Here is a 12,096-nt window from a genome sequence, read left to right on the forward strand (position 1 = left end):
GCTCTCTTGAGCTCGGGCAAACTGAAACCACACACTTTCTACTGCCCTCCTCCCTAGTGTGCAATCGTTGGCGTTGCCCATCTCAATCTATCTTCCCCAAGCTTCAAGTGTCAAATCCAAACAACGACCGACGACATCAACCTTCGTGTGTGTCGGCAAGCCAGGGATCCGGACCGGGCTTCAAAAAGCTTCCCTCGATGGCTTGTCAATTCACAGCGATGAGCTGTTGCCTGTTGTCCTCTGCCCATCTCTAGTTCCATTGTGCGAGGCGGATAGCAATGTCCGAGAGATAGGATGTTCACAGTGTTTATTTTTCCAGAGTATGTTTTTTCAATTTCCTAGCTAATCTTTTTTTCTTGGGAAGTTGTTATGGCTTGTCCCGAGTCCCGACCTCACTCTTTAGTCTAGGTGTTTTTAGTGAGATGTGGATTTGACGGTGATTTTCAGGAAGGCTCTTGTTGACCCATCTTTTTTTTTAATTTGCATGACCATATCCAACAGTATATATTGAATTTGTGTTGCATGTGACGAGTGGCAATCATTATTCAACATGACGTGGGTTATTCTAGAATTATCACAGGATTCACTTTTCACTTTGATAGTTGGGGTTGTTGCCAGTCAAGGCTGCAACTACGGCTGCACATTGCTTCCGTCGTACTTGCTTGATTGTTTCTGTTGGCTGCAGCGCTATTGTTGACCAGGCAATCGAATTACCACCATCTTGACATACCTCTTCAACTTACTTCTCTGGTTCTCTAGCATCTAGTATCACTCTCTAGCCAAATCTTAATTTGTATACCACATCTACAATATACCTTAACAACTCTTTTTTTAAACTATACCATAACAATTTGCACCCTAAGTAGTCTTTCTACTATTCCCTATAATAATTTCTAAAAAGAAAAAAAAAGCAGAACAAACCAAGATTCTATCAAGTCACATCTTGCTTTTGTAGACAAAAGTGAACTCACATCTATCTAGTTTGATTTAACCAACCATATGAAATTTTTTTCATGAACTAAAATTCCATCTGTCGACCACATAAAATGTAGCCAAGTCTTAGACGCACGACATATCATGTTCGGTAGATGTATTTTTCCTATAACGGGGATGCATATACACATATAGAGATATAGTTTGATTTATCGAGGTGGAGCATATCAATTTGATACTAATTCAGTAGAATTTAGTCGATTCTGAATTTGCCCTTCCTTTCCTACTACTACTCGTGGAGAAATTTGCATATGTGCCATCCTTAAAAACTGGCTTCACTAGAATACCATCGTTAAAATAGCATTCGTCTCTTAAGCTGTGGGCATTCGCTACAATGCCATTTTCGCTATTTGTTGCACTTGTAAATCATTTTTCCATCCATTTAATTTTTTCCGGATCTTTTTGTCCCTGGTTGCACCTTCTCTCTTCTCTTCTCATCCTCTCTTCTCTCTTCTCTCTCCTCCACTCGCAGGGAGAAGGCGAGGTGACGGTGGCGAGCCGCGAGCTGAGGCTGTGCGCCGGCGGAGAGAGGGCAAGGTGGCAGCGACGGCGGGAAGGTGAGAGGACGCTGAAAGCTCGCACGCCCATCCCCTACCGGATCTGCCTGCCACAGCCCGAGCACCACCGCCACTCCTCGTTGTTGCTCGAGCTCCACCGCCAGGACCACCGCCTTCCTTCCTCCGCGCACCCGCAACTCCTCTTTCCTCTACGATACCAGCGGACAGCGCCGCCGCCGGGCCGCCGCCGCCTCCTTCCTTCCTCCTTCTGCGCGCTTGTGCCGCCAGGCTCGCTTCGCTTCCTCGCGCCGGCGCCGTCGTAGCCTCATCTCCGGGTTTGCTGCGAGTGGAGGAGAGAGAAGAGAGAAGATGCAGCTAGAGGCAAAAAGATCCGAGAAAAATTAAATGGATAGAAAATGATTTATAAGTGTAAGAAATAGCGAAAATGATATTGTAACGAATGCTCACAGTTTAAGAATGGCATAAAAGCGAATCCTATTTTAACAATGACATTCTAACTAAGCCCGCTTATAAGGATGGCTAATGTGCAAATTTCTCCTCGTGCAATTCGTATCTCATTTCCACTCGTGCCATTTTCGCTCCCAAGTCCCAAACTACGACGACCCACCGCCATCCATCCCCCTAAACCCCTAGCTAGGGTTTCCAATCACCATGGCGACCACGCCGGCGGCAGCGGCGGCGGCGGCGGCGGCGGGGGGCGCGGCGATCCTCGACACGCTCGGGGACTTCACCTCGCGGGAGAACTGGGACAAGTTCTTCGCGCTCCGCGGCACCGGCGACAGCTTCGAGTGGTACGCGGAGTGGGAGGACCTCCGCGCCCCGCTCCTCTCCCTCCTCCATGGCTGCGGCGGTGGCGCGGAGGGCGGAGGCGGAGGCAAGGCCCCGGAGATCCTGGTGCCCGGGTGCGGGAGCTCGGTGCTCTCGGAGAGGCTCTACGACGCCGGGTTCCGCCGCGTCACCAACGTCGACTTCTCCCGCGTCCTCGTCGCCGACATGCTCCGCCGCCACGCCCGCGCGCGGCCGGAGATGCGCTGGCGCGTCATGGACATGACCGACATGCAGGTACGGCCACGACCCCCCCCCCCCCCCCCCCCCCCCCCGCGCGGTGCGCTTCATCCGCTTCGGTGTATGGTTGGTTGGCTGCTTTGGAGCTAGGATTTTCGTAGTGCTGTTGCGGTGTGTGTGGGGGCGAATCTATACGGAATTGCGGCTCTGCTTGGAATTGATTTTGTACTGGACCACGCAATTAGGCATTAGCCACCGAATTGAGGATAAATCGGCACCGACCATTTTTGGTACTCGTTGTCTTTAGTGGAATGGTTAACTGAATTTCGTATCTGATGGCTAGAATGGAGGCTCTTGCTAATGCCATGCTCTTGGAGGTTGATGAGTAGGCAATGCTGAGAATTCAAGTTGTTGATTGTGAATGCTTCTGAACATATTGTCATGCAAATCATCTAAATGAATGAATACATGTGGTGTGTTATTTTCACCCTTGGGCAGCTTGCACCAGATGCTCATGATTTTAGTTTGTCGCGTGTGTGACATGATGGATCAAGCAAATTACAGAAGGGGGCAACTCATTTGTTCGAAACCCTGAATGAGCCTAGTGGAATAATTGTGGGGCTTTTATGTTTTATGCTTCTTAAAATGGTAGCGAACTGTTACATTCTCAATGTTTTCTGTACACAATACATAGTTCTTTTCATTTTCCCTTGCCATTTTTTAAGAATTAGAGGGTTCTTCACTTCTTCTGACTGAGTGTTTTTTTTTTGTTTTCTGTTTGTCCATCAACCTGTAACTCGATATCTTATTGAACCTACCTGATGCATCAAATTGCCAGTTCACAGATGGATCATTTGATGTCATACTTGATAAGGGTGGACTGGATGCTCTTATGGAGCCAGAGGCTGGCACAAAACTAGGGATGAAATATCTAAATGAGGTATTAAGTGTAACATGTTTCCAAATTTAAATACTGATGTTTGATGTTGTAATAGAAATACCATTTTGAATTTTAAATGGTGCATGTTAGTGTTGCATTCTTGATTTTTTTATATATCTAATGGAATTTATGGAAATGTTTTGTTCTTTACGTTATGTCTGACTTAGTAAGCGCCTCTTGCTTGTCTTACAGGCAAAGAGAGTTTTGAAATCAGGAGGGAAATTTGCTTGCCTTACCCTTGCAGAATCCCATGTCCTAGGTGAGCTTCTGTCAATTATTGAGAGAACTGATTACCTGACAATTGAAGTCTTTTCCTGTTACATAGTTACACTTAGGACCTCTAATATGTCTTACAGTTTTGAAGTATTCTAGTGAATATACTTTCAAATTTTCAGCTATACTTCTTTTGTTTTGCTTTTAGTTGACCAAAGATATCGAGTATTGATTTTTCATGTTTCCATAGAAACTTTGATCATTGCTTTTATGACTGCATCAATATTCTTCTTCTACAGCTTAGTGACTTTGACTATTCTTAATAAATATACTTCCAATGTTTCCAGGGAAGCTTTAATAACTATATTAGCGTGAAACTATAAGTTAAAAAAACTTTATGATTATGAATGTGTTTTTAACAATAGAAATAACTGTGTTTTCTTCTCTTCTTTCTTGGAAATCAATGATGTACTTTTTGCAGATAATCTGCATACTTTCATAGATATTGTGGTCTGAATCAAAATTTCAAAACTGTTCCACAAATGATATAAATAACCAATTTAATATCTCGGAGGTTATTTTTGTAATTGACTAACAGTGTTTTGCTCCTTTCTCTCCTGCAGCTCTGCTTTTGTCTGAGTTCAGGTTTGGATGGGATATGAGCATTCAAGCTATAGGTAATGAATCCTCTAAGTCTGCCTTCCAGACTTTCATGGTGGTCATGGTAAAAGGAAAGATGGGTGTAGTACACCCAATACAATCACTATTAGACCAATCTGGTAAATTCTGTAACATGAAACAGGTACTGCTATATTCTTCTGATGGAAAACAAATAATTAATTCCTGTCGGTACTCTTACTCTTATATTTTATATTGGTGCTACAGGCAAATGATGTGATTCATTCTCTTGAGAAGGAAAACACCATCCGGGAGTCATACAGTTCTGGTGTTGATGTTACTTTGTCATTACGCGATCTTCAGTTAGGAGCTGTAGGAGATCTGAAGGTGATTATCCCAGGACGACGAAGGATGTTCATTCTTGGTGATCAGGGAAATTCACTTTATTGCTATAAGGCTGTTCTATTGGATGCCAGAAAGCGAACTGAAACCTTTGTATATCATTGTGGAGTTTTTATTGTGCCTAAGGTCAGCTATATACTGTCAATATGCAGCTTTGATTTTTGTTGCAGTACTTACTGTTATTTAATTTTACTGAATCCCCTACTGATTATTTTCTTGATCTACTATGTCGTAGAAGAAACAAGCATATGATAAAATACATTATGATCAGAAAATATACTTGAAAATCAAGTTACACTAGATGGAATAGAAACCTGTGTTGATCAATGTTATTTAGGGTCCACATGCATCCATGTTGTTCACTTCCTAAACCAATTTCAATGCATATATCAAATACTACATCATTTTCAAAATATATGACGCCGTTGACTTTTCTCACAACATTTGTTTTATTAAAAAAGTTAGTATAAATATGTAATACTATAAGTTAAGATTATAGTCTCTTTGATGATAAAACAGGTCACAACAAAATAAATGATACTTATATAATTTTTTGAATAAGACGAATGGTCAAACGCCATGCGAAAAGTCAACGACATCATACATTTTGGGATGGAAGGAGTATTGTGTTAGTTTTTTAAGCACATGCCTGTTGCCCGCTGAAATGTGATTCTGTATTGCATACTTGGTGAGGGATGCATCCAGTTTATTCAAATTGTATGAAACACAAATCTTGAGGCCACCCAATCTATTTCCTTGGCATGATTTATCTTTTTATGTGGTTTTGACCTGCCGTACCTTACATTGAAGTATTACGAGAGAGATGGTAAACCTTCATGCAAATATGTTAATTGTGCATGTTGCAATGGAAAGATTATGTGGTGCAACAGAAGTTTAGGATTTGAGACAAGTAACATCACTGCAAGATAATAATTAACTTACTAGTACACAATATGGTAAATAGTATTAAAAGAGGTGTACGCTGCATGTTATAGGGAAATTGTAATGGAAGAAATAAATTATACATAGCTGAATAGTATGGAGATGTGCGCATAGTGGGGATATAGCTGAGAGTGGGGATAGGGTAATCACTCCTGTAGTCCTGCTCCCATCCCCATTTATAGTGGTAGGTATGGGACGCACTTCAAATTTGTAAATTTGAGTCTTGTATAGGCTTAAAGTCTTTCTCTATCTCTATTCTCACCGTTTTGTTCCTCTGCTTTATGTCTATTGTGGTTCTGCATCAAAAGGTTTGCTATGTGGGTACTAGCTAGGCTTCTTTTGACAACCAGAGTTGCTGAGTAGCCCTCTAGTATTTGTGTTCTCTTCCATTAAGCTATATGAAAGCCAAAACAGTTACTGTGGCACTCATGATTGCTAATGAACATAATTTGCTTTCAGGTTCGAGCACATGAATGGCTTTTTGCTTCAGAAGAAGGACAGTGGCATGTTGTTGAAAGTGCAAAGGCTGCTCGTCTAATTATGGTACAACTGTGATGGATGCAAGCCTAGTGTGATTATAATTTGATATTTGGGATCACTTTACAGCATTTTCGTTGCTTATATTTGTGCCATGAACTTACCTTTACCTTAGGTATTCTTGGATAGCAGACATGCAAATGCTGACATGGATGTTATCAAGGTGATTATTTGCAAATTAGGATGTTGTGCGAATGCCACAGACTAATACACACTATCCTAATGTTATTGTTTTGCTTCTTTTTTTTTTTGCAGAATGATTTATCTCCCCTTGTTAAGGATCTGGAACCTGGAAATCCTGAAGAGGAAGCTCGTATACCGTAGGTGTCAATGCATTCTATTTGAAATTTTGTCAGCATTTTTTTCCTAGAAATTCGCGTTTCTATGTTAAGGAAATAAAAATGTCAATTTCTTTGGAAGTACAACTGTAGGAAAAGAATCCTAATGATGTCAAATTATTAAGACAAACTTTACAGTTTGGTAGTTAGTAAAAGAGGGGTTTATCAGTGCCCACGATTATAGTAAGGCTTTGCAATTGGTCCAGCATGAAAACTCAATCTAGTTCTAATAGAAATTCGCTGATGCCAAATTAGTCTGGTGCACCTATCCTGTATGTAGTCCTATTTGAGACAGCATGATCATCACCATTATTATATCTCCTGGTGCTGTTTGTTTATTTCAATGCACATTCCCTGGTTATTATATACATTACATCCCCTTATTTGTTATGATATGTTTAGCCTAGATCCATAGGTTAATTGATGTAATAGCGTCACAAAATAATATCATATTATTGCTTTTCTAGGACTAACCAAATCCATCTTTGTTTTGGGCATGGTGTATCTTTTCCTATATTACACGTGTCATCTAGGCTGGGCAACGAGTTGTTAATAGCCTTGGTTCCAAATCGGAACGATTTGATTTCATATATAAGTATAAAACAATATTGTTATTGCGTACTTGGACTTAGTAATAGTGGCAGAGGTAGCTTGTTAGGTTGATTTACTAATCAATTACAGTAACACGACAGAACACGGAATTGATTATTGTAGGTACATCATGGAATACTATTGCCTTGTACATAAGTAAATATAATTTTACAGGACAAGTGTTAATCATACCTCAGTAATGCAAATAATGTTATCTTGTGCTGAGAAATGACCTGAAATGCATGTTTTATTCTTCATCGGATGAAGTTGCAAATGCATGCCAGCTATATATGGTCAGATCGGGAAGGAGCTAACCAGTTGTTGCATTTGTAATAGTACACACAAGCAAAATCATATGTCAGTGGTGCACTGCATCCCACTTGGAATCCCAGTTTTTTTTTTTCTTTTTTTTTTTTTTTTGGGGGGGGGGGGGGGGGAATTATGAGCTTCTTGAATTTTCTCAATCAACTTTCCTACCATGAAATGCAAAACCAAAAAATGTTTCTTAATCGTGGTTGTGGTGTAAAAACAACTATGCAGGTTCATGATGGCTGGTGATGGTGTGAAGCAACGAGAGATTCTTCAAGAGGTAATTAGTAAAATATATTTTCCGTGGAATGCCTGTTCTAGTGGCAATTTTGTTTGCCCTTGCCCTAAGGACTAATGTTATCCAGATTGACCATCATCTATATAATATCGGAGTCTTTTGCAGACTTGGTGCCATTCTTTTGCATAAGCATAATTACGGGCTTACTGCCAAATTATAGTGGTTGAAACCTCTTCAAGTCATTTAGCGCGTATTTCGTCCATGATCTGTCATGAACGATAGATGCGATGGAACTGTGTCCACTTGATAAAATTTTCCAAGTATAGGAGTCCCTCTGATACCTCACTTCAGCAAAACCGTTTGATGCTGGGCAGAAGAACAGTGAATTTGATGTTTGGACATCATTAGTTGATGGACTAAGTTTAGGTTTTTGTTTAAAGATGATAATTAGGTAGCCTAGTCTTCCATAATCTGGCTCCTACGAAGGACCTATCTCATGCTCTTAATCTACTGATTTTCATCTATCATTATTTACCAGTATGTTATCTCTATCAGTTTTGAGTGATCCCAAGAATGAGAAACTATATATTATTCATTTGGGTATCCTAATGGGTGGTATCTGTTCATAGAAAGACAACGTCTAGACTGAAAATAACACAATTTTTTTTTCAAAGGAAAGAAGGATTGAAAATAATTTCTATACATCAACTTTGTACTGCATGCATACTAAGTTCTAAGAGTCAGTCCATTCTATGCCATCAACAAAGCGCTGGTTATGCCATTGGCAAAACTCAGTTCTACAATATACCATCGAACAACTCATTTTCTTCCTTATATGTCATTGCCATTAGTCAAACGCTGTTAAGAGAGGAAAAGTGAACATTTTACCCCTAGGATAAATTTGAGATTTTGCACAATGCCATGTCGCATTAAATAATCTTAGATGATAAAAAGAAAAGCGGTTTCTATTTTTCATCAATAAGAAGAAATAGTGGATCATGACCAATGAAATCCATGAGGACGCATGATACCCTAGAGGCAAAATGAACATTTTCTTGCCCTTAATGGAATTTGACTAACAATTAACTAGCAACGATAGAATGTAAGGAAGAAACTAGTTGTTTGATGGTATATTATAGAACCGAGCTTTGTCAGTGCTATATTGTAGAACCCATGGTTAATAGCATAGAATGGATTATCGCAAGTTCTAATTAGATAGTATAGATGCACTTGTGGACTGATATGTTTCTTTATTTTAAATTTTCGAACCACCTGATTCACTTGCTAGTTGCAATTGCAATTTCTTCACTGTTGACTTGTATGCATGCCCTACCTTCTCTAATGGACTGCTTGCGTTGAATTTTGAAGGTAACTTCAGAAATAACTGGTCCTATGGTTGTGGAAGATGTTGTTTATGAAAATAGTGATGAAGACCAAAGTTCTATGACTGAAAAGATGTTCCGGCGCCTTATATTTAAAAGAAATTCTGGCTTAGTGCAATCTGAAGCATTGCTTGTCAAAGATTCCACCAGTGACAAGGCAGATGAAAACAACAAAAAATCACCTTCAGCATCCAAAAAAAGGAGGAACCAGAAAAAAGGTCCCTCAGGTATGTCATGCAAATTTAAAGTTTCAACTTACTGGTACGCTAGATTGATTGCTAAACTTGGGGTAGGAATAATCCATGCTAGGGTGTCACACCCAGAAATTCACGAACCATAATTCCAAGCTGAATGTGCATTAAACCCCTGTCCAGGACAGGCTAGGGTACACAAACGACAATGTTGACATACAGAATCCACGTCTTACAAACATTTGAAGTCTTACAAATTCAGCACAAAAATAAAGGCGGGCTAAACTAGGATAACTGAATTCAAATTGTCCGATCTGAATTAAAACAACTGAAAGGGAAAGCAGTTCAACTCCTAATTAAAGGCAACCATACCACAAGCAACTTGATATGGTCCGCGATTAACCCACAAGCAAAGCAAACCTAAGCATGGAAACTAACAACCAAGCAAACTAAGGAAAACGATAAAACTAAGGGTTATGACTCTAGTGCTTGGAGTGACGCACCAGAGTCCGACTCCAACGACCGCAAGAGCCGTTCCGAGCACTAGTGTCGTTACCCTTAGCTTTGCTTGTAACTGACCAAGAATGAGTATCTGTGATCAGGGATATTTTTGTTAATCTGTAGTTTGAAACACTGGTTGAAAGTACCAACCTGATTCTTAATATTTCACTGCTTACTGAAGTTAATGATCTTTTATTGACAATAAGTTCGTAAAAAAGTAGGCATGATATAATGTTTGATCTTCCTCTATTTATGAGCCATTTGTTGGTCCTTGCATAATATGTAGGATCCAAGACCGTTCTGAGGATTGATCATAGCTACCTTGGTAGCTCTTATCACAGCAGTATCATATCTGGCCTTTCTTTAATTGCATCTGCTCTGGATTCTGCTGCAGTAGCTGGAACAAAAGTAAGTAGCATGATCTCATTCTACAATTCAACTTTCAAGTCTATGAACATAGTGTGTTAAAGATTGTTCTTTTATGAGAAATGAAATTTCTAATTTTAATGCCTGGATGCTTGCAGTGGCCTTTGTTATTTTGTTCTTAGCTTACAGCATAAACCATTTCTAATATTTAAACCCTATAATGCATTTTGTAGGTTAGCACAACCGTCATAGGACTTGGAGCAGGAACTTTACCAATGTTTCTTCGTGGATGTCTCCCTTTCCTAGATATTAAGGTAAAAGAAAGAAAAATGTCTTATCTTAGTTGACTGGTTGAATGGGGTGATCAGCTTCTCTAACCTTACAGGTTGTGGAGTTAGATCCCTTGGTAGAGGAGGTGGCAAAGAAATATTTTGGCTTTTCAACAGATGAGCAATTGCAGGTGAGTTATTTATTGTACTATCAAAGGATTAAAAATGCATATTATTATAGAACCTAAGTTGTTTCAAAAGATAGGAAAGAACTCTCCAAGTGTCAAGCTATACATAAGACTTCTTGGAGGTTTTATTAGTTACTTAAAGATTCTTTTTCGTTTGGGAAATATACTGTAGCTAACATCCATACAAGTATAGCATGCTTGCAATAGTGTCCCAATTTATTTTGATCGTCCCTTTCCCTTTGTTAGGTGCATTTGGGAGATGGAATCAAATTCATAGATGATATTGCTGTTGCAAACAGTGGGGCTACCACCCAGCAGCTCATGTCTACTGGCAATGAGAACAATGCAGTTAAAATTCTTATTGTTGATGTTGATTCATCTGACGTGAGGTATTTGCTCTCAACATTTCGATGACTGCCCTCTACCCTTGTATGTTTGTTCTACTACAAAACAATTTCATATCGACCAATTCTGATTTCGAGTTCATGGCTGCTTCACAGCTCTGGGTTGTCTTGCCCTCATGCAAACTTTGTTGAGGATTCTTTTCTTCTGGCGGTGAAAAAGTTCCTTGATGAAGGTGGTCTGTTTATCATCAATTTAGTCTCGCGATCATCCGCAGTCAGGGAAATGGTTGTTTCACGACTGAAAGCAGTAAGATGGGAGTCCAGAAACATTTTTTTTTTTACATAATAGGATACAACAGATTTCTGAGTACAGTTATTTAGCTAAAATAACAACTTTCTTTGTAGGCCTTTGAGCACCTATATTCACTACATCTCAAAGAAGATTTAAATGAAGTTTTATTTGCAACCCCAAGTGAAAGATGCCTGGATAACAACAATATGGATGAGGCTGTGGCCAAACTGAAGGCCATGCTGAAATTCCCAGTGAATGTAGAATCAGATATGAAGAAGTTGCAGAAGCTGCAGTAGTCGGCTCAGCTGCAGCGAAATGCCATTCATTTTGTCCTCAGCGGACTCAGGAAAATGCTGGTGTAACTTCCTTCAACTATAGGATCAAATTACCTGTACCAAAGGCATAGGTACACCTTCCTTCGTGTTGTATTGCCAAATTTTGTTCTTGTCAAACCGTGCCGTGATCTGTATAGAGCTACAATAGGCGAGAAGATGTTTGCCAGTTTTGGTCTCCATTGCTGAGAGCCTTTCTAAATCATTGACAGTGTACGTTATAGAAGTGACTCCCAAAAGTTGGCCAGTGCATAGAATTGCATTGCAGCTTCTGAGCCGTCAGTAGGTTGGCAGACCTGACCGTAACATGTTTACTGCACAATTGCTACTGCTGGATACGCATGTGATGTTCATTGTTTACAATGGTCTTGGTAATAGCTGGAGATTGTGAACAGTTGACTAGTTTGAGCATGAGTTCATCTTGCTTGGCTCAAATTGAGCATGAGGGCTGACTTTCAGTCACTTGGTTTTGGTTTTGAGGCAACATTTCCTTCGGTTTAAGAGCTTTGGTCATGTCACTTGCCATTTGCATAGGAAATGAAGATCAGGCATGCAGCATATGCATACGAATATGTGATGGACCGCCA

At 40.0% G+C, this 12,096-nt stretch overlaps 1 protein-coding gene across 1 annotated transcript; it reads left to right on the forward strand.

Annotated features, from left to right (window-relative positions):
- The first annotated feature begins 2,074 nt into the window (after positions 1-2,074).
- On the forward strand, positions 2,075-11,714 carry LOC127771920 (uncharacterized). The gene is made up of 16 exons (XM_052297865.1): positions 2,075-2,573; positions 3,355-3,456; positions 3,649-3,715; positions 4,293-4,471; positions 4,555-4,815; positions 6,091-6,174; positions 6,284-6,331; positions 6,424-6,488; positions 7,638-7,686; positions 9,013-9,253; positions 10,005-10,126; positions 10,318-10,398; positions 10,470-10,544; positions 10,788-10,930; positions 11,042-11,192; positions 11,291-11,714. Exons 1-16 carry the CDS (start codon positions 2,163-2,165, stop codon positions 11,471-11,473), a joined length of 2,262 nt encoding a protein of 753 aa, XP_052153825.1. The 5' UTR covers positions 2,075-2,162; the 3' UTR covers positions 11,474-11,714.
- The last annotated feature ends 382 nt before the right edge of the window (positions 11,715-12,096 follow it).

This window comes from Oryza glaberrima, chromosome 4, assembly GCF_000147395.1.
Source record: "Oryza glaberrima chromosome 4, OglaRS2, whole genome shotgun sequence".
Classification (NCBI taxonomy): domain Eukaryota; kingdom Viridiplantae; phylum Streptophyta; class Magnoliopsida; order Poales; family Poaceae; genus Oryza; species Oryza glaberrima.